The sequence below is a fragment of the Caretta caretta genome, chromosome 10 (genome assembly GCF_965140235.1).
Source record: "Caretta caretta isolate rCarCar2 chromosome 10, rCarCar1.hap1, whole genome shotgun sequence".
Lineage (NCBI taxonomy): Eukaryota > Metazoa > Chordata > Testudines > Cheloniidae > Caretta > Caretta caretta.
Window position 1 is genome coordinate 34,873,508 of NC_134215.1, and position 22,669 is coordinate 34,896,176.

General features: G+C 44.9%; 1 protein-coding gene across 11 annotated transcripts in view; it reads left to right on the forward strand.

Moving 5' to 3' along the window:
- Positions 1-22,669, forward strand: part of DNAAF8 (dynein axonemal assembly factor 8) — a 150,689-nt gene that overhangs the window by 103,059 nt on the left and 24,961 nt on the right. For 9 of the 11 annotated variants that reach the window (XM_075132866.1, XM_075132867.1, XM_075132870.1 and 6 more), the window contains 7 exons: positions 1,909-2,056; positions 7,065-7,196; positions 8,598-8,792; positions 10,512-10,838; positions 12,684-12,746; positions 17,166-17,219; positions 19,533-19,702. In XM_075132866.1, coding sequence (XP_074988967.1) covers positions 1,909-2,056; positions 7,065-7,196; positions 8,598-8,792; positions 10,512-10,838; positions 12,684-12,746; positions 17,166-17,219; positions 19,533-19,702 — 1,089 coding nt within the window. The remainder of the gene's footprint in view (positions 1-1,908; positions 2,057-7,064; positions 7,197-8,597; positions 8,793-10,511; positions 10,839-12,683; positions 12,747-17,165; positions 17,220-19,532; positions 19,703-22,669) is intronic. The other 2 variants (XM_075132869.1, XM_075132871.1) reach the window with 1 other exon arrangement.

The following is a 22,669-nucleotide window of genomic DNA, read 5'->3' on the forward strand; positions in this document are numbered from 1 at the left end:
GTATGCCCAAGTCCCCAGGGTTCAAACTCTGTGAGGACTGTGGAAAATTTATACCTAAGAGCAACCCACACTCTTCCTGTCTGTGGTGTCTCGGGGAGAGCCACCAGAAGGAGAGGAGCAGAATTTGCAAAGGGTTTTGCTCTAGGACTTTAAAAGACCGGGAGCAAAGACTCAAGATCCTTCTCATGGAGGCAGCAGTCCAGCCACAATCCAACCCAGGCTCAGCAGATCCCACACCCGTCACCTCCTCCTCGGTGCCAAGAAAGGACCACAAGCAGTCACGGCACCACCACAGCTCCACCCATAGACAATCTTCTGTGAGGCACCAGTCTCAGTACCCAGTGTGACTCCAGGGGGCTCCCAGGCCGACCTGACAGATGCTGCTAGGGGAAAAGTTTTCTGGCTGCCATGCACACACACGTGCGTACACCTGATTGGAATGGACATGAACAACACATCTTGAAGAACAACAGTTACGAGAAGGTGAGTAACCATTTTTTCTTCACATCTCTCTCATAAGTTAATACCTGTCTGAACAAAGAGATCTCCCAATAGCATGTATTAATATAGATTGTCAGGGTTCTCTTATCATGGTGCCAACCAGCAAGCTTTTTATCTGATGTTATGTGTAATATTATATCGGATGCAGCTGAATGAGTATGCATTTGGCATTGTCAAATCTCAGTCCAAGGAAACCGAGATAATAATCATTAAAACAGGGCTTCCAATCAAACCGAGAAAGACAAAAATGAGCCCAGGTCTGTACTCCTCATATTAGCACAACAGCCAGTGAAGTGAGTGAGACTTTTCCTTGCATAGGGAGACAGCCCTTTGTAAGTCATGTGTTGCACAGGGTGAGGGGTCTGAGACTGTAGAGTGGGGCACTTCCTGGTTCACCAAGAAAACTCTGCACAAGGAGCTTGTTTACCACCTGCTTTTCTTCAGATCTGAAGAAGAACCATCTTCCTTCTTCATAACACTTTATCAAATAAAAAAATAACACTATGTCCAAAATGCTTGTGAAGTAAGGCTCCTAAATCCACATGGCAGCATTGAAATACAAATGGCCTGATTTGCAGAGGTGATGAGCACCAGCAGCTCCCCTTGATTTCATGGGATCTGTGGATGCTCAGCTTCCCTGCAAATTAAATCACTTTTAAATAGGTACTGTGACAGGGTTGGGCCAGATGGCTATAGGAGAGTAATAGAAGGCAGATATATTAGCCCCAGGCTCAGTAGGTCCCTTTTCCTTGGGTAAGGTAACAGGAAAGGTTCCAGAACAATCAGGAACCTTCTGGAGACAATTAAGACAGGCTGATTAGAACACCTGCAGCCAATCAAGAAGTTGCTAGAATCAATTAAGGCAGGCTAATCAGGGCACCTGGGTTTTAAAAAGGAGCTCACTTCAGTTTGCGGTGCACGTGTGAGGAGCTGGGAGCAAGAGGCACTAGGAGCTGAGAGTGAGAATGCGGACTGTTGGAGGACTGAGGTGTACAAGCATTATCAGACACCAGGAGGAAGGTCCTATGGGGAGGATAAAGAAGGTGTTGGGAGGAGGCCATGGGGAAGTAGCCCAGGGAGTTGTAGCTGTTGCACAGCTGTTCCAGGAGGCACTCTAGACAGCTGCATTCCACAGGGCCCTGGGCTGGAACCTGGAGTAGAGGGCGGGCCCCGGTTCCCCCCAAATCCTCCCAACTCCTGGTCAGACACAGGAGGAGTCGACCTGGACTGTGGGTTCAGAAAAACGGCCAAGCTGAGGGCTGCTGTGAAGCTCCAAGGCGAGCAAATCCACCAATAAGCGCAAGACCCACCAAGGTAGAGCAGGAACTTTGTCACAGTACCTAAACATGGACTTAGGAGTCTAGCTTTAGGTTCCTAGGGTTGAAGTGTTGGCCTATGTAATTTCAGATGGCTGTATTTTGCCCTAACAAGACTTCAAGTCCCCCTGATAAGAGATCCTCAAGAGAAGAACCTCCTGCTGAGCCACGCTTGCACTGTCTGATTTTACTGCTGAGAAAGGAGAATGCTGGCCATCATGTTCCTGCATTGGTGAAAGGTAATGCCAGTCTTTCCCAGGTCCCTCAGCGAAGAGCATTGGTATTTGGGCGTGCATCAGACTGAAAAGCTTCATTTAACAGCACCATGTTGCAGTCAAACCCTTTCAAAATATATGGGCTTGACCTTAGCTTTCACTAAGTAGCATGCACCACCAGACTTGTATATGAATCAGCCACCACCATTAGATCCACATTCTGTGTATCAGGTAATCAAGCTATGCAGTAATTTGGTCTTTAGCCTTCAGTTTTTGGACTCCTCATTGCCCAGGTAATCATGGTGGCCAAAAGTATCCATCTGCAACTGTGCCAGAAGACAGTCCCTCTTCCTATCCGATTCAGACCTTGCCCTTGTGATCCACCTATTTGTGACGCCCAGGCTTGTTTATTTCAACTCATTCTATACCTAGGAATTCATATTTTAAGGACAGGAGAGACTATTAGATCATCTAGTCTGTATAACACAGGGCAGAAGATTTCACCCAGTTTTTACACCTCATAACTGGTGTTTGATTAAATCAACTCTTCCAGGAAGGTATCCAATCTTTACTGAAGACTGCAAGAGTTGGAGGATCCACCACTTCCTTCGGCATTTTGTTCCAGTGGTTAATCACCTCACTGTTAAAAATGTGTACCTTGTTTCTAATCTGAATTTGTCTGGCTTTAACTTCCAGCCATTGGCTCTTGTTACGGACTTCTGCACTAAGTTTCAGAGCCCGTTAGTACCTGGTATTTTCTTCCCTTGAGGGTACTGATACAGCATAACCAAGTCACATCTCAGTTTTCTTTTTGATCAGCTAAACAGATTGAGCTTCTTAAGTCTTTCACTGCAAGGCTTCTTTTGCAACCCTTGACTCAGTTCTGTGGCTCTTCTCTGCACCCACTCCAATTTTCTAAAATACTGTATGCAGTAATCCGGTATTGTCCTCACCAATGCCACATACAGAGATAGAATCACTTCCATATTCCTACTCAACTGTCTATACGTCCAAGGATGGCATTGGCCATTTTTGCCGCTGTGTCACACTGCAAGCTCATGTGCAGCTGTTTGTCCACTCTGACCCCTAAATCCATTTGAGTCATTGCTTTTGTGCTCGGTACTCTAGGTTCTCTGTCTTCATATGAAGTAGCTGTGAATTCATGAAGCCAGATGCCTGGCTTAAAAAGCTCCAGCTGCTGCAAATGCAGCAGCCCTTCTGCTTAGCAACACAGGTTGAGCACAGGTGAGCATACTGCCCTGGCTCTCTGCAGTGGCAAACAGAGTCCAGTTCAGAGTCTCTATCGTGATATTCAAAGGCCTCCAAGGGTTTGGCCTTAGCTCCATGAGAGAGACCCCTCCCCCTGTGACCATGTTGTCCCACATCTATCTAGCTATGGAACAATTAAACTTTTGACAAATTGGGAGACTAGGAGCTAGAACTTGCACTTGATCCAGGCCTGGACAACAGCTCTTGTTCCTGCAAGGGGTGAGGCTGAGGAACCTCAGCATATTCAAAATTTGTCTCTTTGACTTGGCTTTCCCTCAGCAAGGTCTTCACACAGGTGCACGTCTCCACTCGTCAGACATATGGCCACCTGCAAAAACCAATGCCCGGTGCTCCTTCTACATTCTGAGAAGAAAGGGTGGGATTGTTATTGTTTTTCTAGTTTTAAATCCTTGGGACGGTATCAGTTACTCTGCTGACAGAGCGTTCTCAGGGGCCAGGCCCAGACTGCGGAAGGAACTAAGGACCATCGCAGACCTTCTGCTCCAAGTGCATTTCTTTGACTTTGCCTCCTCCAATATAACCATAGAGCAACATGTATCTGCTGTAAAAAAATCCAAACCCAGTTCTCCTGACTCAACACAGGCTTCTCCCCTTGGGGAGAGGATGAGGGAACAGACATGATAGATATTAGTCATGTTGCTTAATGCATGACTGAAGGTGCTCAGGTAGTATGGTGATGAATGAGTATGGTGGTATGAGAACTTACATAGAATAGAATAGTGATGGGGCCATATAAGTAGCTAGAAAGACAGAAGGGATGTGTGCCCCATGACCAAAGAGCAGGAGAGAATCCTTGGCCAAATTCTTCTAGCTACTGCCTGTCGGGGAAGATTGACTACAGAGAACCCCTCCCGTCACTGGAGTGAGTGTCTACACTGAAGTGTATAGTAGTGCAGCGGTGCCACTGTGGCGGTTTAAGTGCAGACATAGCCTCACACGGCACCTATTTTTTAAAAATCGTGTCTCTTAGCACATAGGTATTTCTTGGTGTACGTGTGCAGTGGTAGGCATATGCTTTGGGCCAGATTCTCAGCTAATGTCAATCAGTATAGCTCCATTGCCTTCATTGCAGCGATGCTGATTTATACTAGCCGAGGAGCTGGCCCCTCAGACTATCAGGACTGGCTTTGTCCAGTGCACAGCAAGTTCTTTACTTATTAGCTTTTCAATTTCTTTTCAGGCAGGGACCCTGGAAGCTGGTTAATTGAGTATCTATGTGGCAAATAATAACTTTCCTCTGTGCCCTTCTCTAGCAGTATCCACCCAAGGATCTCAAAGTATTTTACAAACACCGAATTAAACCTCAGGGAAAGCATTACTATCCCTATTTAACAAATGGGGAAACTGAGGCACGGAGCAGCTAACTGACTTGGGCACAATCATACAATAAATCTGGGAATAGAACCCAGTTCTCCTGACTCAGTCCTGTGTTTCAATCACATCATCCGTTCTTCACTGCTTCTTTAGTCCACTATAGTTATCCTCTAGTCATCCAGCCCACACTTGGGCAGAACTCCCTTTTCGCTGCAGGATTGGACCCTGTACATTATTCTTTGGGGTTTGGGTGCTTTACAGTGTCCTCTCACTAACTACCCCAGTTTGAGAATTATTCTTCTTCCTCCCATTAGTGCCTTGCTTTTCTATAGTGCACAGTATAATGCTTGAAAATGGAAAACCATAAATCACAGATGTTACAACGGGAAACACATTTAGAGGTTCAGAATGATTTGATAATGCAAAAGGTTCTTTCCCTTTTCTCCAGTGAGTATCTCACACACTCCCTGAAAACATGCTCAGGCATGACTGATTAATCATGGCAGACTAATTACAGCATTGAATCATTTTCTGCCTAAATTCCTTAGAAAAGTTACTCATTGAAGAAATGTGGTTCCTGGTCTTTCTAAGGGAATTTGAGCAAATATTTCTCTTTGAGAAGGTCACTGAGAATATGCACAGTGTTTACAGTGCTTTCATATACCCAAGCAGAAATTGGCAAAAGGAAAAATTTGAAAAGGTAAAAGATTGCCACTCAAAAATTCATAGATTCTAAGTCCAGAAGGGACCATTGTGATCATAAAATCATAGAAGATTAGGGTTGAAAGAGACCTCAGGAGGTCATCTAGTCCAATCCCCTGCTCAAAGCAGGACCAACACCAACTAAACCATCCTGCCAGGGCTTTGTCAAGCCGGGCCTTAAAAACCTCTAAGGATGGAGATTCCACCGCCGCCCTAGGTAACCCATTCCAGTGCTTCACCACTCTTCTGGTGAAATAGTTTTTCCTAATATCCAACCTAGACCTCCCCCACTGCAACTTGAGACCATTACTTCTTGTTCTATCATCTGCCACCACTGAGAACAGCCTGTCTCCATCCTCTTTGGAACCCCCCTTCAGGTAGTTGAAGGCTGCTATCAAGGCTGATTTTCTCATCTGACCTCCTGCATAAATCAGGGCAGAGAACTTCCCTGAAACAATTCCTTTTTGAACTAGAGCAGATATTGTAGAAAAACATCCAGACTTGACCACAATCCTTAGACCAACTTTGTAAACATCTCTTTCGTGCTGTCACAGCCAAGGCTTGGAGGATCAGTCCTATGGCAGGGCTGGTGTCTGACTCTGAGAGCATGGGTCGAGAGTCAGATGCCAAAGCCAGGGGTCAAAATCCCATTTCAGAGTCTAAATACCAAAGCCAGGGGTCCAAGTGGGAGGCAGAGTTCAAATACTGAAGCCAGGGGTTGGGATCGGACTTGGTGTTCAAGGGCAGAAGCCCGGGGTCCGAGTCAGGGTCGGAGTCTGGGAGTGAGACACTATAACTGGCTGGGGAGTCCACCTAGTTGCACGTTACTTCCTGGAACTTCTCTTGGGCTTAAATAGGGTGCCTGGACCAATAGGGGCCATGAGGGAAGCTGTCAGTCTGGCCTTCTGAGGTGGTGCTTCCTGTGGTGTTTGTCTCTATGGGGTCTATGTGATAATGCATCCAGCCTTATCACAGCTGCCGGGTAGCTGTGTAGAGGCATCAACCTCCTCGTGGGCCTACCTTCCATCTCCCGCAGAACCTCACACCTGCTACCCTTCATGGCTTCTAAATTGACCTGGACTGGTGGCTTATTCCAGAGCCACCTGTGGAAAAGCTGACAGTTTTGTCAAATAAGCTTTCATCTGGCCACCAGGAAATGCCAGGCTGGCTACAAGGACCCCACGAAGAAGTCCAGTGTTGCTAAGGAATAATCCTTTCCTTCTCCAATACTATTCCCCTTTCCAAGGTATGCCAACTAGGATCCTACTCCTAGAACCTGTCCGTGCCTGATGATATATCCTAGTTAGTCTAAGACACCAAATGACAGTCAGGGCTGAAACAGAACACAGAGACTTGTCATTTCTTTTTGGAGTGGTTTCTTTTCATAACTTGGGGTCGGTGTCAATTGAAAATGCTAGGATGTTGGCTGCAAAGCTAAGATCTTTCTAAGAAAAGTAATGGCCAAGCCAGGCTTTTCCAGCAGCTACTTAATCCTGCTGTAAATGAATGTGGCTTACCATGCTGGTGAGGCTGCAAAACTGTGTTTTATATTCCTTGCGTGAACTCGCCATGACCCATATTAATATCTCCATAATAGGAGCTTGGAAATATGAGCCAAGGATAGATGGCAGGATGGCGTGCATTTCCGCTGAGTCTTGCTCTGACAGAATGCACCGTAAATAGCTGTGCGTGATATTTCGTACACAATCTATTGTTCTGTTCCTAGGACTGATGAATGAACTGGCAGAACGAGGACTCCTTGGGGAGGTACGAAGCAACTTACCTCCCAGTGCTGAACTGGAACCTGCATTGTGTATTCACGTGACTCCCTATACTGACAGCTTGTTGCAGACACTGGGTATGTCAGAATGATGGAAAATCTAAGATTCTGCTGATTACAGAGCAAGATGCTGAGGTCTGCCTAATCCAGAACCCAGGATTTGCCTATTATAGGGACAGATCCTGGAGTCTTTACTGGGAATTTTCCTGAGCAAGAACCTCAGGATTTGGTTCATTGTCAATAATAATATATTTAGCACTGTACTCTGAGATCTTTTCCTAATGCTGGTTAGTGACTCCAATGGGACAACTAGTAAGGTGTTATCCTTACTTGTACTGGGTATCAGAAATGAGGCCATATACATTGGCTTTAGGGAGTCAAAAGCTCCCCTAGTAAAAAATAGGTGTGTGTTATCAATTAGAATTTATATCATATTGTGGGCTGTAAAATCTTAATAGGTAGCATAAAGGAGAGAAAGAAAAGGACATTTTTCCTGGGGATTCCATTTCTAAATAGCATTAAGCTAGGAAGGATAATAGATTTGGTATAAAAGTGAAGGGAATGGTGATCAAAACCAAATCTTAAGCCAGATCCTGGAATCTTTGCTTGGTCCTCCCCATTGAACTCAGTAAGTGTTTTGCCAGAGTACAAGGGCTTCAGGACTGACCCATTGTGCACTCAGGTGAATTCTGAAGGAAGATTCTGAGTCCAACCTGCGGACATGAAGGCCCAGCTCCTCAAAGATAGTTAGGCCCCTGTCTCCCATTGAACTCCAAGGCTTTGAGATCTGGGCTGAAATCCCTAATTGCTGTAATTGGCCTCTTGGTGCCAGTAGCAACTGATAAACCAGTACTGGTCCTAATTGCTTAACAATTGGGTTTAAGAACTGAATAGTGATAGGAGTAGAATGCGGCAAAGTTCCTTTCAAGGGATTTCCGACTGTTATGCACGTCCTGGTCATGCCTAGCTGAAGCATGGGAAAGGTGTTCCATGCTGCAGAGCTACTGAGTAACCAGAAGTTGGTTTACTGCAGCCTGCATCATTGCTCTGAATTGAGTTTTGTCTCCCGTGTGATCTGAAGAACCAGCTGATTTTTGCTCACTGTTAAAATAAATATATAGACACTGATATTTTTAAAAGAGAAAAGACACTGACCTAACCAAATATAAATATCTAGACATCAGTTTAAAAACACAATCCAGACTTTCTAGCTCTGATGATTTTAGGGCTGGAGAACGATTCACTGTTGGAAACAAAACTTGCTCATATTTTGCAGATAAGCCCTTGCTTTAGACCACGTTGAGACTCAGTCACCAGACACTTGCCTACGTCCTACTTTTGTATCTGGGAGGAAGCTACTCTTAGAACCCATGCTCTGTTATTCTCTGGAGAATTAATCAATCCCTCCACACTAAGAGAAAGAGAAAGTTTGTTACCCTGGATAACTAGGTTTGTTGTTTTGATCTTCTCTCTGAGCAGGAGGCAATCTCAGTGCAGTGCCACACTCGTGTAATGTTCCTCTGGATCTTTTATGCCACCGAACCTACGCCTCGGATCCTGAAATGGAACAAGTTGTCATCCTGACACTGATTGGAAAGGAAGCCATGAAGAGTGCTGGCCATCTTCTTTGCCAAATCCTTCATCCTGGCTTCCAGAAGCAACCTCAAAACCCAGGTGACTCCTTCTCTTGGGGAAGGTTTGTAGGCCTTGGCCAGCTAAATTCTATCCAGCTACTCTTAACTCAGCAAGTTCATTTAGGAAAAGTGGTGAAAGGGGCTCTGTAACGGGGCCCACTCCTCCCCATCCTTAGATGCCCCAAGAACCTCTCAGACTCTCTCTGCTGAGTGATTTATTTACATTCCCATCACCGACACTAATACAGCGCTTTTCTCCCTTTAGCCCTTTCCCACAGGGCCAGGGAGGAACAGAAGTCTCCCTTCCTTGAAAGCTCTGCACGCACTGGACTCAGCTGGCGCTGGTTACCCCCTCTCTCCCCCAGTATGTCCTTCCTGCGTCCTTCTCATAGCCTCTGCTGCTGGACTAATTAGCTCTTCCAGCCTGAGCAGCTAAACTAGCTTGCACCTCCCTAGTTAGCCTTTTCCAGGGGAGCTGATTGATGCCTAAGTGATCAGAGTGCTGCCTCACCTGCTAGCTTCTAACACTCTATCCCAGGCCCTATCAGGTAGATAGGTGTATTTATTTATCTCCCTAAAGAGTCTGTGAATGTTAGTGAGTGATCTTGGCCCGGATGGGCATCATTTGACTGCAGTAGGTTTTGAATCAGTTCAAGGATGTGCTAAGGTTCAGGCTAGCTCATATATGTAATCCGAACCAGTTTGCCCAGCCCTCATATTTAGGAGGCAAGATGGTTCTGTGGATAGGGAACAGAACAGGGGAGTCAGGAGACCTGAGTTCTACTCTAGTTCTGCCACTAGCCTCTTGTGTGACCATGGACATGTTACTTCACTGCTTTGTGCCCCAGTTTCCCCATTGGTACAATGGAGATAATGACACTGACCTCCTTTGTAAAGTGCTTTCAAATGCATGTCTGAAAAGTGCTATATAAGAGCAAAATAGTATGATTATTTTATTAACTGGCACTAATTGCACAGAAATTGTTATGAAGTAAAAAACAAAGTACTCCTTAACATAGGGTCAGAGTCTGGCAGCCTGGGTCTCACTGAGTAGCACGCTACTCCGAGAGTAGACTTGAAACCAATGGGCGTACTCGCAGAATATGATACTACTCACTGCGTGCAAGGGTTCCTGAATCTAGCCCATAGTAACCTCAGCAACATACAATTATGTATTGAACCTCCAAACATCTTGCTACACAGAAAACAAGCCTAGTTTGCAAACATAACAATAGTTAAGTTATTCTAGTGACAAGTCAATGTTACAATGGAGTTGATTACTATAATTAATATCCCTTAAAATGAAGCATTATCAGAGCAGTTACAATATCTATAATTATATACTATGCTGTATCAAAGCACTTAAATATCATTGTATTCCCAACATGTCCCTTTCACCTGCTCTACATTAAAGCCTTTCTTTAATCAGACTGCGGCACTTGATCTCCATGCGTCTCTGCTGATGTGGCACAGGGTTCTTTATTTCCTAGGTAGCCCATTCCTGGCTCTAATTATTAGCCATTTAACTTCCGAGAAGTTGTATTGTTTGAATATACTAAGTTTTAGCCCAGTGTGATTCCAAACCCTGCATTGCACGTCCTGGTGGATGGGAGGGATAGTGGAGACCAAACAAGTTTGGAAGTTCCTGTCTGCTAAAGAAGATCATAAGACGAGTGTGAATGTAAGACACTAGCAGAGAACAGCCTCTAGGAAACACAAGCTATCAATTAGTAATTAACAGGTTTCTCTTTTCTTGCAGAAGGACTTGACCCAGGGTTTGAGCTTCTGAGCCTCAAGTGGTTGCACCGTCTCACTCGGAGTCAGGCCAAAGAAGTAACCCCTTTCGAGGTGGGAGATACCTCCTGGCAAAGAAGCATCAATATGCTGATGTCCAGCCCAGCTCTCATCTGTGCGCTGCGGAGAGTCAGTGCCTTTGGGGTTCTTGCTGAGACCCTGAAGAAGCTGACGCTGCTGGGAGACAAGACAAGCACTAACACCAGTGACCTTCAGAGAGTGATGGCCTTGACCCCAGAGATGGCCTTCAGGCAGGCAGTCCTCTTCTTCACCGAGAAAGAGTTCATAGCTGGTAGGAGTTGTTCTTACTGTTAACAGGCTTTGCAGTTAGGCAGGCCGTGGGCAGCTTACTGAGCACAGACAAAGGAGCCTTTTTGCTGTGTGTTCCCGTCAAGCAGGATAAAAAACACAGTAAATTAAATTAATTCAGGGTCAAATTCTGCACTTGTGTGCATGTGTGGGGCTCCAATAAAGTCACTGGAAGCCATATTGGTGAACATGGAGGTAGGTTTTGGCCCTAATAGTCTAACACAACTTTGCACCCCCATTGCACCTTTTATCTGAGGATTTCAAAGCACTTTATACTACTAAAGAGCCTTTACAGTCCCATGAGCTAGGTAAATAGTATTATAGCCATTTTGCATGTTTATATACGCAGACATGGAGATGCAGAGAGCCTAAATGGCATGCTGAAGGGCTTACAGTAACAAAGTCAGGAATAGAATCTAGGAATCATGACAACCACTCATTTGTTCTGACCACTCGCACACCCATTAGACAAGCTTCCACACCCTACAGTTGTAAGGATCCATGTGATCTCATAAACTGCTGCATAATGATTGATCACATGACAGAACACGTGATAGCCGTCAACCTCTATAGGGTTTGACAACATGTAAAGTAGCAGACATACAGTCCAGTGCCTGGTGTCCCTATACAGACAGACTCCTTAGGGACTAACTCAGTGATGCACTGAATCCTTTGTTTAGGATTTCCTTCTGAACAAAAGGAAAAGGAGCTCATGGAAAATGGATGGCACTGTTGCCAAAGGCTCCCCAAACATGAATGATACTTGCTGGCACTAACGCATCTGTGTAGTAAACCTACTGGTTTCCTTCCATAGAAAGGAATGTGCAGCCAGACCTGCTTAAGCCAAATCACTTTGCATACAGTGGTTTTATTCAGTTTTGATGCCTTGGAGTAGCAAAACCTGGAGCTCACTCTGTTACCTGTAATATGAAATCTATTAGCAAGTCACTTAAGAAATCCTGACTCCCAGCACCAAAGGGTAAATAGTCCATAATGCACATATGCTATAAAATCATATGCCATTTTCTGGGTACCCAGAGATGGGCACATGATAACTGTGTGTATTGAATGAGGAGAAGGTGTCAGAGTTCCATAAACTCATTATAAATTCCTTATGAATTATAATAACCCTCTATTTCTTCCTGTTTCTGCACATTTGCATTACTGCCAACTCAAGCTTATATGCTCCTGTCAGATGCATACAGTGCTTATGAAGTGCAGAACAACAGTGCAGTCTAATACAATAGCAGACATGAGCTGTGTTGGTGTCAAAAAGTATAGGTACATGCTGTTGTGGTGATCTGCAAATGAACTATTCAGGTGTTTTGTGTTTAGAGTGGAGGAGCATGAAAAGGGGGTCTTCAGTAACGGGATGGAAGCCAGCATCTCAAAGTTAGATCTCCCCAAAACTGTGTATAAAAGCCACTGCGAGTTGATGTGGTATTGACCTGCCTTAAAGTCCTGGTGCAAGAAAAGTTCAGGCAGGGCTGTGAGATCAGCTTGCACAGGAAGGTGGTGGTTACAATCTCAGTTTGCCCAGATAGGCCATTGTCAGTGGTAAAAAGGCAGCACACATACTGCTATTAACCATGACTCCAGCAGCCAGCAGGAACTCTTTTACAGGGTCACTCTGAATTCTTTCCTCCTGTTGTTTTCTCCATCGGGGGTCTTTTATTCTGAAGAGCAATTCTTCCCTTGGGTGGTTTGCAGCTGTTTAAAGCCCACTCCTATTGCCATGGTACATATAGTTACAATTCTGATCTCAACAAGCAGTCGTGACTATCACACTAGGATTAGTCATAAAAAGCACATCTCTTTCCCTTTGCAGATTGCAAACGTCGCCCTGCTATGAAGTACCTGCCACCATCTGTCAGAGGTTCCAGGGCTGAAGGTAAGACCAGAAACATGGGCTCAGTTTGCTTTCAAATTATTCCCTATTCTTAAAATAAATATTGAAAAAATTATAATTCTGCAGCCTTTTGTCATATGCATCACCACTGCATTAATAGACCCGGGCTGCAGTTTGCAGTCCCCTGTGCTTAGGAAGGACGGGGGGCAGGTCATTCTCTGCAAGGGGTACCATGATGGGAGCAGCTTTAATTAACAGGTCAGGGTCCATAGGAGTCCTACTGTGGAGGCTGCCAGGGAGTATGCTGAATCAGTGCCCTGGTGACACCCTTTCCTTGACCATGGCCCTTCCCTCCTCATTTTGTGGGCTAGTGGGCTTCAGGCTGCTGGCCCAGTGTGGATTGTTGGTGATTTGATCACTGCAGTCCCTTCACTGGGTGGTGCCAGCATGAGGGGCCTGCAGCTTGGGTCACATCAGTTTTCACTGGGGGACGGGCAGGCAGGGACTTGCACCCTTGCTCTTGATTTCTGTTACAATATCATTTTGATAGACCAGCATCAGGAGTGGGAATAAACCAACAGTTCTGCAGATGGAGTAGAACACGGAAGGCGACCTGTGCACAAGTTCAGGCTGACCCGTGAAATGGTGCGGAAAGTGGCCAGCCTGGGTAATCAGAAGGTCCAGACTCCGTCCTTTGCTCGCTGACCACAGGGTGGGGACACCTTTCACTCTAGGAGCCAGTTCAGAAGGGTCCCTAGCCGTCTCTAGTGGGAGCTCCTGTCTGTCCAACTCTGATAATTGTGTTTTCCCCATGGCCATAGTATCTAAGCACCTGACAGTCTTTAATATGTTTATCCTCACATCCCCCATGTGAGGCAGGGCAGTGCTATTATCTCCATTGCACAGATGGGGAACTAAATGACTTGCCCAGGGTCACATAGGAAATCTGTGTCAGAGCAGGGTGTTAAACCCAGATCTCCCGAGTCCTAAGCTAGTGCCCTAATCGCTGGATAATTTACAGTGCTTTCTCTTTACATCCTTCCTCCTGTCCTGGACAGAGGGGCAGTCCCATCTAGGGCTGTCAAGGAACGTAGGGCTAAACACAGTTCCAAGAACAGTGAGGCTCCCAAAATACTCAAGAAAAAAATAGGTGCTATGGGGATGTGATCACTAAGGGTGTGTCTGCATAGCAGCTGGGAGATGTGCTTGTCAGCGTGGGTAGAGAGCTTGAGCTAGCACATGGAAAATAGCGGTGTTGACATTGCAGCATAGTCAGCAGTGTGGGCTAGCCACCTAGCTCAGACCTAGCTAGAACCGCCCCGTATACCCTGATGTCCACACCATTGTTTATAGCACAATAGCTTGAGCTGAGCTAGTGCCAGACTGTCCATGCTGGGAATCGCACCTCCCAGCTGCTATGCAGACACACCCTGAGAGATTACCAGAGAGCTTCAGGGTCAGATCTGCCGCTTAGTCCTGCTTATTATTCTACCAGAACAAAAAATAGCCATGGAAAGAAACATAGGTCTTATTAAAAGGAAGTGATCCAGCGGGTAGGCAGCTCCCAGATAAAGGGCTGTGGGAAATGGAAACCACACTGTAATGAAGTCAGAAGGAGTGTAATGACTTAGTCTGTTGCTAACAAACAGGATTTCCTGGTTTTGCTTTTTAAATCAAATGTAATGTTTGTTAAAGCGGCCAGACTGAAACCCCGGGAGACTGAAGGCCTTTACTTATACTAAAAGTATAAAGTTACACTTCACTAAACAGGCAGCAGCACAAGCTTCCCCAGCAACATATCCAAACAATTATGGTGAGGGATGTTCTATAGGGGCCTGAAGGGAGTTCAGTCTCCTTGGCCCCTTCACTCCACTGGCCCCTCTGTTGAGAATGCCAGTAAAGGGGGACAGTTAGCTGGTTTTGAGACCTGTCTGCTGTAGCTGGACTGAGATCCACGAATTCATTCTATCAAAGAACCTTCAAGTGGTAATAACACTGCTCAGCCTTTGTGCATTTAGGCTGGAGATCAACCAGTAGCCTAAAGGTGAAAGACTCCATATTCCACTGCCCGTCCCTTGAGTCATCCAGTCCCTTCACAGGGAATGGTTTTATAAACATGAGTCAGGTTTCAGAGTAGCAGTCATGTTAGTCTGTATCTGCAAAAAGAACAGGAGTACTTGTGGCACTTTAGAGACTAACAAATTTATTTGAGTGTAAGCTTTCGTGAGCTATAGCTCACTTCATTGGATGCATGCAGTGGAAAATACAGTGGGAGATTTTATATACACAGAGAACTTGAAACAATGGGTGTTACCATACACACTGTAAGGAGAGTGATCAGGTAAGGTGAGCCACTACCAGCAGGAGAGAAAAAAAACCTTCTCTAGTGATAATCAAGACGGGCCATTTCCAGCAGTTGACAAGAACATGTGAGGAACAGTGTGGGGGTGGGGGGAATAAATATGGGGAAATAGTTTTACTTTGTATAATGACACATCCACTCCCAGTCTTTATTCAACCCTAATGTATTTCTCCCCCACCTACTGTTCCTCACACGTTTTTGTCAACTGCTGGAAATGGCCCGTCTTGATTATCACTACAGAAGGTTTTTTTTCTCTCCTGTTGGTAATAGCTCACCTTACCTGATCACTCTCCTTACAGTGTATTTTCCACTGCATGCATCCGATGAAGTGAGCTGTAGCTCACGAAAGCTTATGCTCAAATAAATTTGTTAGTCTCTAAGGTGCCACAAGTACTCCTTTTCTATAAACATGAGTGTTAATATGCCTAGACATTTTGGTAACCTCTCCAGCGCTGTTCCCTTGAACAGTCCCAGAGCAGCAGTTCAGATGGAGGGCCCATTTTTTCCTAGTTTGTTGATAAGGTCATAAGCGTCCCAGCACTTGAGTTAAGGCAACTGAAGGCGCAATATATATTAGGGGTTGTGAACAATGCAGCTGCTTGTTTCTGCATAAGGTTTTCCATGGACTTCCAACCCTTGGGATTCCTTCGTAGCATTTTTCATTCTGTTACCGGTTGTCAAGCTGCGTGGTGACTCAGAGTGCTGGCCTTGGGACCAGTGGTGAGCTGGAGACGGTTCGCACCTGTTCACGCAAACCGGTTGTTAAATTTTGAAGCTGGTTTAGAACCGGTTGTTAAAGGGGTGGGCAAACTCCTGCCCACGGGCCACATCCGGCCTCCAGGACTGTCCTGTCTGGCCCACCTGAGCTCCCAGCTGGGGAGACTCCCCTGGCTGAGAATCCCTTTTTAATTTTTACTCACCCGGCGGCGGATGCTCCGGATCTTTGGCGGCACTTTGGCGGCGGGTCCTTCACTCGCTCCTGGTCTTGGGCAGCGAGTCCTTCACTCGCTCCGGGTCTTCAGTGGCACTTCAATCGGGTCCTTCAGTGCCACCAAAGACCCGGAGCGAATGAAGGACGTGCCTCTGAAGACCTGGAGCGACTGAAGGAATCGGTTCTTCAGATTTTGGCAGCTCATCACTGCTTGTGACTGAACGGTCTGTTTTATACAGTTATCACTAAAGTCCTGATGAGGATATCAAAGTAATTCATCTGTCACTTTTCTTCTGGAGGTGGGGGGCTGAAAACAGGGCTCCAGCAAAAACTACTCAGTTCACATCAGGTGCTCTGGAGCAGGGGAGGTCAGAAGGCGATGGCCCCATCACTTTTTACTGACTGTAAGGGTGAGCCACAGGGTGGAGGGGACAGAGAGGAGCGAGCAGAGGGCAGGGTCTTGGGGGGAAGAGGCGGCGTGGGAACGGGGCCTTGGGGGAAGTGGAAGTGCAAGGGTGGGGGCTCATGGAGAAGGGGCTTCATGGGGGCAGGGCCTCAGGGAAAGGGGCGGTGCTAGAGTGACCGCTTGGGAAGAAGGGGCAGTGCACGGGCGGGGCTTCAGGGGAATGGGCAGTGCAAGGGCGGGGCCTCAGGGGGAAGGAGCTGTGCAGGGGGGGTGGGGCCACGGTTTTGGGCGCTGATGGCCCCCCTCACTTTTAGGGAGCTTCCACTGTTCCTGGTTCACATGTACCTTGAACTGGCCTTAAGCTTCCCATAGCTGCCCAGTGTAGGCCATCGCAGGTACCCTGTCAAACAGGAAAACCATTTGTACCTAAGATCTCATCAGGGGGCCTGACTCTCAGTTATACTAAGGCCCTTGACACTGCTATGGTAGTGTAAAGGGGCCCTAAAGTGGGTGGGAATTGTCCCTGAGAGTACTCCCTATTCAGTGAGCAAAGTACGTGGACTTTGACAGGATTTGTTGGTGTTCAGCACTTCTGAAATCAAGCCATGTACGTCCTGATGTGATATTTGAAAACAAAGCGTACATCATGAAGAGCGTCTGTGTAACTGCCATATGTTGCAGTACAGCAGAGATGACAATACTCCCAACTGCTGTCCCAAAGCAATGCTCACTTATTAAAGTCAATTCACTGTTCTTCTATAGGGGGAGAGACTCGGAGAGGCCATGCAGAGCCATTGTTCACCTACATGCAAGCAGGTGAGGAGGGCAGGGTTCTCTCTCTGTTTCACTCTCTTAAACATAGTTGTTGTTCAGCAAATATTCCTGGGGGGGAAGTGGGTTTAACAAGGCCTTTGTGGAGCCAGCTTGGATAGATACCAACAGGGACCAAGGAAAAGGATGACAGTTGGAATTGCACAAGATGTTACCCTGGGCTTGAACACAGACAGTGATATACACGCCCTTGTCTAAACATCCCAGGAACCTGACATGTGCTTCTCTTGAGGTTGTATTGATTTAAAGCCACCCACACACCCGAAGGAAGGAAACACACCTCTCCAGTTTAGGAGTGTATATGAAGACAATGCAGCAGTTTGGCTTCAACCCCTTTAAAGCAACACCAACTTAGACACTTGGCCAAACCTTGGCCACCAGGATGGGAGTTGAGAGTATCACAGAACAGAAGAAAAGGTAACAAAGGCTAGAAAAGCATTGGCAAAACCTGGGAAGGCCAGAGAGCAGTCAGAAGTGATGGGGGAAATCAGCCTGGACCTTTGGGGAGCACCAGAGGCCTACAAATTAAGGGTTATAGTAACACATGATCAGCATGGCGAGTCCCCATTGATATGTGGGCAATTAACTGATTGAATCTGGGACAGTGTATGGCTCTTAGGGGAATCTGAAGATGTCAGTTTTGCAGGCTTATCTGAAGGTAAGAACATGTGCACACCTTCAGGTGTGGATAATTTATATACATATGTATAAATATGCAGCACATATAGTTAACCACATACCAGAAAGAATAGGAATGTTTGCCCAGAAACACAGCAGATGGTGAGTAAAACATCTTGAGGACAATGACTACTTATGTAACAATATGTAATTTAGATTGCCATTCTATACACCAGTAGCTGTGGGTAGCAGGGAGGTTTGCCTCTGCATAGCAAGCTGTTGCTATGGCATTTACCTTTCTGTTCAAGGATTTTGTACAGAAAATATGAGATCCTATAATGTCAGAGCTCCCAGAAGAAAATGGGTTAATTTGTCTCACTGAGGTGTACACAGAATGAGGGGCATGTTGTTATTTTTTATCTGGCTCCAAATTGCTTTGTGTCATGAATCAATAACATGTCTCTTGCCATTTGTAAAGAACTCCATGCATCAAATTATATGTAATATCACTGATGCTTCATTGCATTGACATCTGTATAATCAGTAACATGGTGCATAGAAAACATAAAGTGACATCTGATGTACGCAAACAGATAATAATGGTAACAGTATTAGCAGCCTGCAATACTTATTACATGCTTCATGCTAGCTGACATGGTTAGGCACCAGGAGCTGACGGGTCCCAGTTCACTGTTTCTGACATTACATTTTGCCAACAAGTCTTAAAAAGATGTTATCAGGATAAAAATCATAATTGTACTCCTAATAATATGGTGCTTTTGATTACAGAGACTGATAGAATTTTAAATGGCAGTTATGTAAATGTCAACACTTTCACAGTTTGTTTGCTTTATGCATTTCACCCAGTGAGGACAGTGAAGCTAGCCTGATCAGTTTCACTTTCCATTTCTAGTCAGTTTCTTTTTGTGGCTCTCAGGCATAGGCACAGTGATGCTGAGCTCGGCTCTCAGCTCTCTAGAGGGAAGTTTGGGTCACACACAAAGTGATTTTGGCTCAGATCCTCAGTGATATTTAGACATCTAACTCCCACCAAAATCAGTGGCAGTTTTGTGCCTAAGTACCCTTAAGAATCTGAGCCTTTAGATCTAAGCTATTTGACAGTGCCCTACTAAACAGCATAGTCCTAGTAGGGAAACCGAAACATGGGATCTAAATAAAGAATGATAAGGATTCAGTGGTTGCCATAAGGATTGTATCTTATATCCTGTGGTAACTTTGGCTTTGTTCTGATCTTATATTACATGGAAAAGGGGACTCGATTATCAAGTTTAACATATGCAAAATTAGCATCCCACATGAAGATCTGATATGAATTGATTCTGGATCTACAAACTTGTGGTATAAAATGTTTGGAACTATAGGTAGTGCTCACAGATATTCAGGTATCGGATAGAATCACCCTTCTGGCCTTGGCTGGTCTGGATATATTTTAAAACTAAAATATTAAACCATACCCACAGCCTTATTCTGTATTTGTTTGGTTCTGTCAGTACAGTCCTGTGGACTGCATGCCAGCTGCTTTTAAAAGTCCTTGTTCTTTAGATGCCTATCCTAGCTGACAAACGATTACGTTGTTTGCCTTTAAAATTACCGAGAGTGAGTACCAATGCTCAGTGCTTTAAACATCTTTGGTTTCACTGTAATGCTTTTTTGTTACAGGAGCCCAGCTTCTTTGTACTGTGTTGCTGATCAAACCTGGTGTCTGGGCTCATAGCCTTGCTAGAATCCTCCGAAAACTAGACCTAGAAAAATTCAGCCTTGTTGGGATGAAACACATAAGCCTGAAACCAGACATTGTCTTAGGACTCCTCTCATCTGAAGCTGAACAGGTTTGTTAAAAAACAGGCAGATTTACAACTGCACTAGCACTTAAAACGATCCAGCTGCAGGATGTGCTGATAGAATCCATTCCTGTTAAAGCAAAAACTCCAGTCCAAGATTCCTCTGTGGTTGTCACAGGTGAACTCTACAAAATAATTAAATCTGCACTGGGTGTCAGATAGAAAGAGAGCTATATCACATGGCACAAAGAAACAGACCAGGTTTCTCTGAAAGAAAAATTCTGAGCACTTGGGTGACATGCAGGTGCCATTTAGGAGGAAACCTCCCGTGAACTGAATAAGTTACTAAGTAAACTTCCTAATTCATAATGAGTCCTATTACATTTCCAATCGAAGCTCAACTGTTGAGGTTCTAGAGTCTTTAAAAATGACCTGCAAGTAAAACAAAATTGGGCTTGTGTCTTTTTTTGCTTGATAATAAAGAGGCATGAACATTGTTTTTTCAGTTAAGAGAGAATTTATATTTTTGCTTTTTTTTTTAACATTAGAATTTCAGATTCTCTCTAGCCTGGAAGACTCTGTACTGACTGGAGAGCTTGTGAAATGACTACATGACAAGAGCCAAGAAAGTAAAAATGTTAAGCAACTGAGACCGGAAGGGATATTTATTTTTAAAATCTTTAGATTTTATTGGTTTCATTAACATCTATTTAACATCACTGTCTAATAACATTTTAGATAGATGAGGTCTTTGTTAAAGATCCAACACTCCCTCCTGATTGGGGTGTTTCCATGGTGCATAGTTCCCTGCCTACCCTGTAAATACCCCAGCAAGTCAGACTGCCTAAGCAGGCCTGCTTTGCTTTCTCCTCAGAGGCTATAAACAATGTACTTGGCCATAGTTCTAAGCAAGCACATTGATTCTCAAAGTGAAAGCATTATGGAAAAAACATATTAAAAACCATAAAACAACCTACACACATGCTAATAAGCTTACCAGAGATCACTCCAACTCCAACGGCTCTGGCAGGAGTCAGTCCTTCAAACCCCACCAAAGATTTTTTCTGTGGCTGCGTGGCCATAACCACCATGGCTCAGAACAACCACACCCTTGCATCTATGGGTTCCTCCTTTATACAGTTTGGGCCTCTGATCTTGTCCCTGTGAAACGGATGATCAGCAGACAAAGGTCCCACCCTCAGGGCAAAGCTTCAAAAGGTTGAGTTCTTGCATAACCAAAGAGGGTACATTTGCATACACCTACCCGTAGAGATTTTGAGAAACCCACATAACTTTAAAAGTTCATTCTTGTCTGGAAAATCATTTGCTTTGAAGCTCTTTACCCCCTCCAGGGTTTACATCTGCCATGTCTCCCCCCACAGGTGTTATGTCCAATCCCACAATAACACAGAAACATTTGCATTTTTAATACAGTGATCTTAATTCAGGGAGATTGAACTTAATTCAATAAGGTTTGTCCTTATTGCTCTGTCGCTATATTCTAAAACAGGGGAAATCAATTATCTTTTTGTCAAGGTCCAAATTTCTTAGTCAAGGTGTAGTCAAGGTCCAGACTTCAGAAAAAATAATAACAATCATGATAATAATAAGTAAATTAAAAGATTTTGCTGACTGTTCAAAAGTGTCTGACCTGTGGTCTGCATATTGACTACCCCATTCTAAAGTAACAAACAAGCAGGTGGGAAAACTTTTCTTTAAAGAAAATAAAGAGCACTCCCAGCCTCTGTTTCTACATCATAACAAAGGCAAAAAAGGCACAAACCCATCTTTTACAAAAAACTCCTTGCAGGTCACCATTAAGGGAGATGTGGGGTTATTGGGAGTGGGTGGTAAGAGCTGTACGCAATTTGAGTATATCATAAGATTAAAAAAATAAAGAGGGGGTGGTTTTTCTTTGACCACCAGAAACATACATGTATTTGGACGGCTATTTAAAAAGATCCAGTGTCTCTCAGAGACGGAGGGGGTGGGAAGCTTTAGAGAACTGTTGTTTCATCTGAACTTCTTGACTTATTCTTGTGTTTTTCCAGCTCTCCAGAGCAGCTGCTGAGCATTGATTTAGTTCCTTTAAAGAGCTGATGACTAATGAGTTTAAATATTACAGAGTATTGTTTTCTTGTTCATGGGAAAAAGCGGGTTTTATTATTTCGGCAGGTGAGAAAGTGGAGATAATAGACTGGCTGTAGCAGTGGGGAATGAAGAGCAGGAAGTACTGTATACTGTTCAGGGTTCTGATCCCCATTCATAGACAATGACTGAGAGTCTTTCAGCCGTGAGGCCAGCTTTTCAGAAGAGCCCGGGGTCAGATCTCCAAGGGCTCAGCACCCACTGTTGGGGCCAGACTTTCACAAGAGCTCAGCTCCCAGTTAGGCACCTAATTAAAGGGGCAGATTTTCAAAAGCACATTTTGGGTGCTGGACTCTTCTGAAAATCTGGCTAAGTATCACAATGGGAGTTGCTGGCTGCTGAGCCATTTTGCAGCTGTGGCCCTCTTTAAATGCCTCCATGGGAGCTGGGCATCTTTGTAAGTCTGGCCCCGACAAAGGGCCAAATGTTCCAATTGCTGAGGGTCCTGCAGCTCCTAGGGAAGCATGTGCAGCCAATGTGCTGAGCTCTTTTGAAAATCTGGCCATGAATTTAGGTGACTAAATGGGAGCTGAGCACTTGAAAACCTGGTCCTGACTGCAAGTGCTGAACCCTTCTAAAAGTTCTGTCCGTGGTCTCCCATCTCCTTCTCATTTGGGTCCTGATCCAAAGTGCACAGAAGTCACTGAAGGACTCCTATGGGTTTTGGATTAAGCCCGTAGGTGATATTAGGTTTATTCTGACATATACATACTATTTGAAGTCAGATCAGATTTTGGCATTTTTCCCAGTAACATGACAGCTACTAGTCTGTCCTTTCTTTTTCTAAGGTATTGGTTACATGCATGCCAAATAATATCTACAGCAACATGATCACTATTCTGACTTCGTAATCTTAAATACTAACAT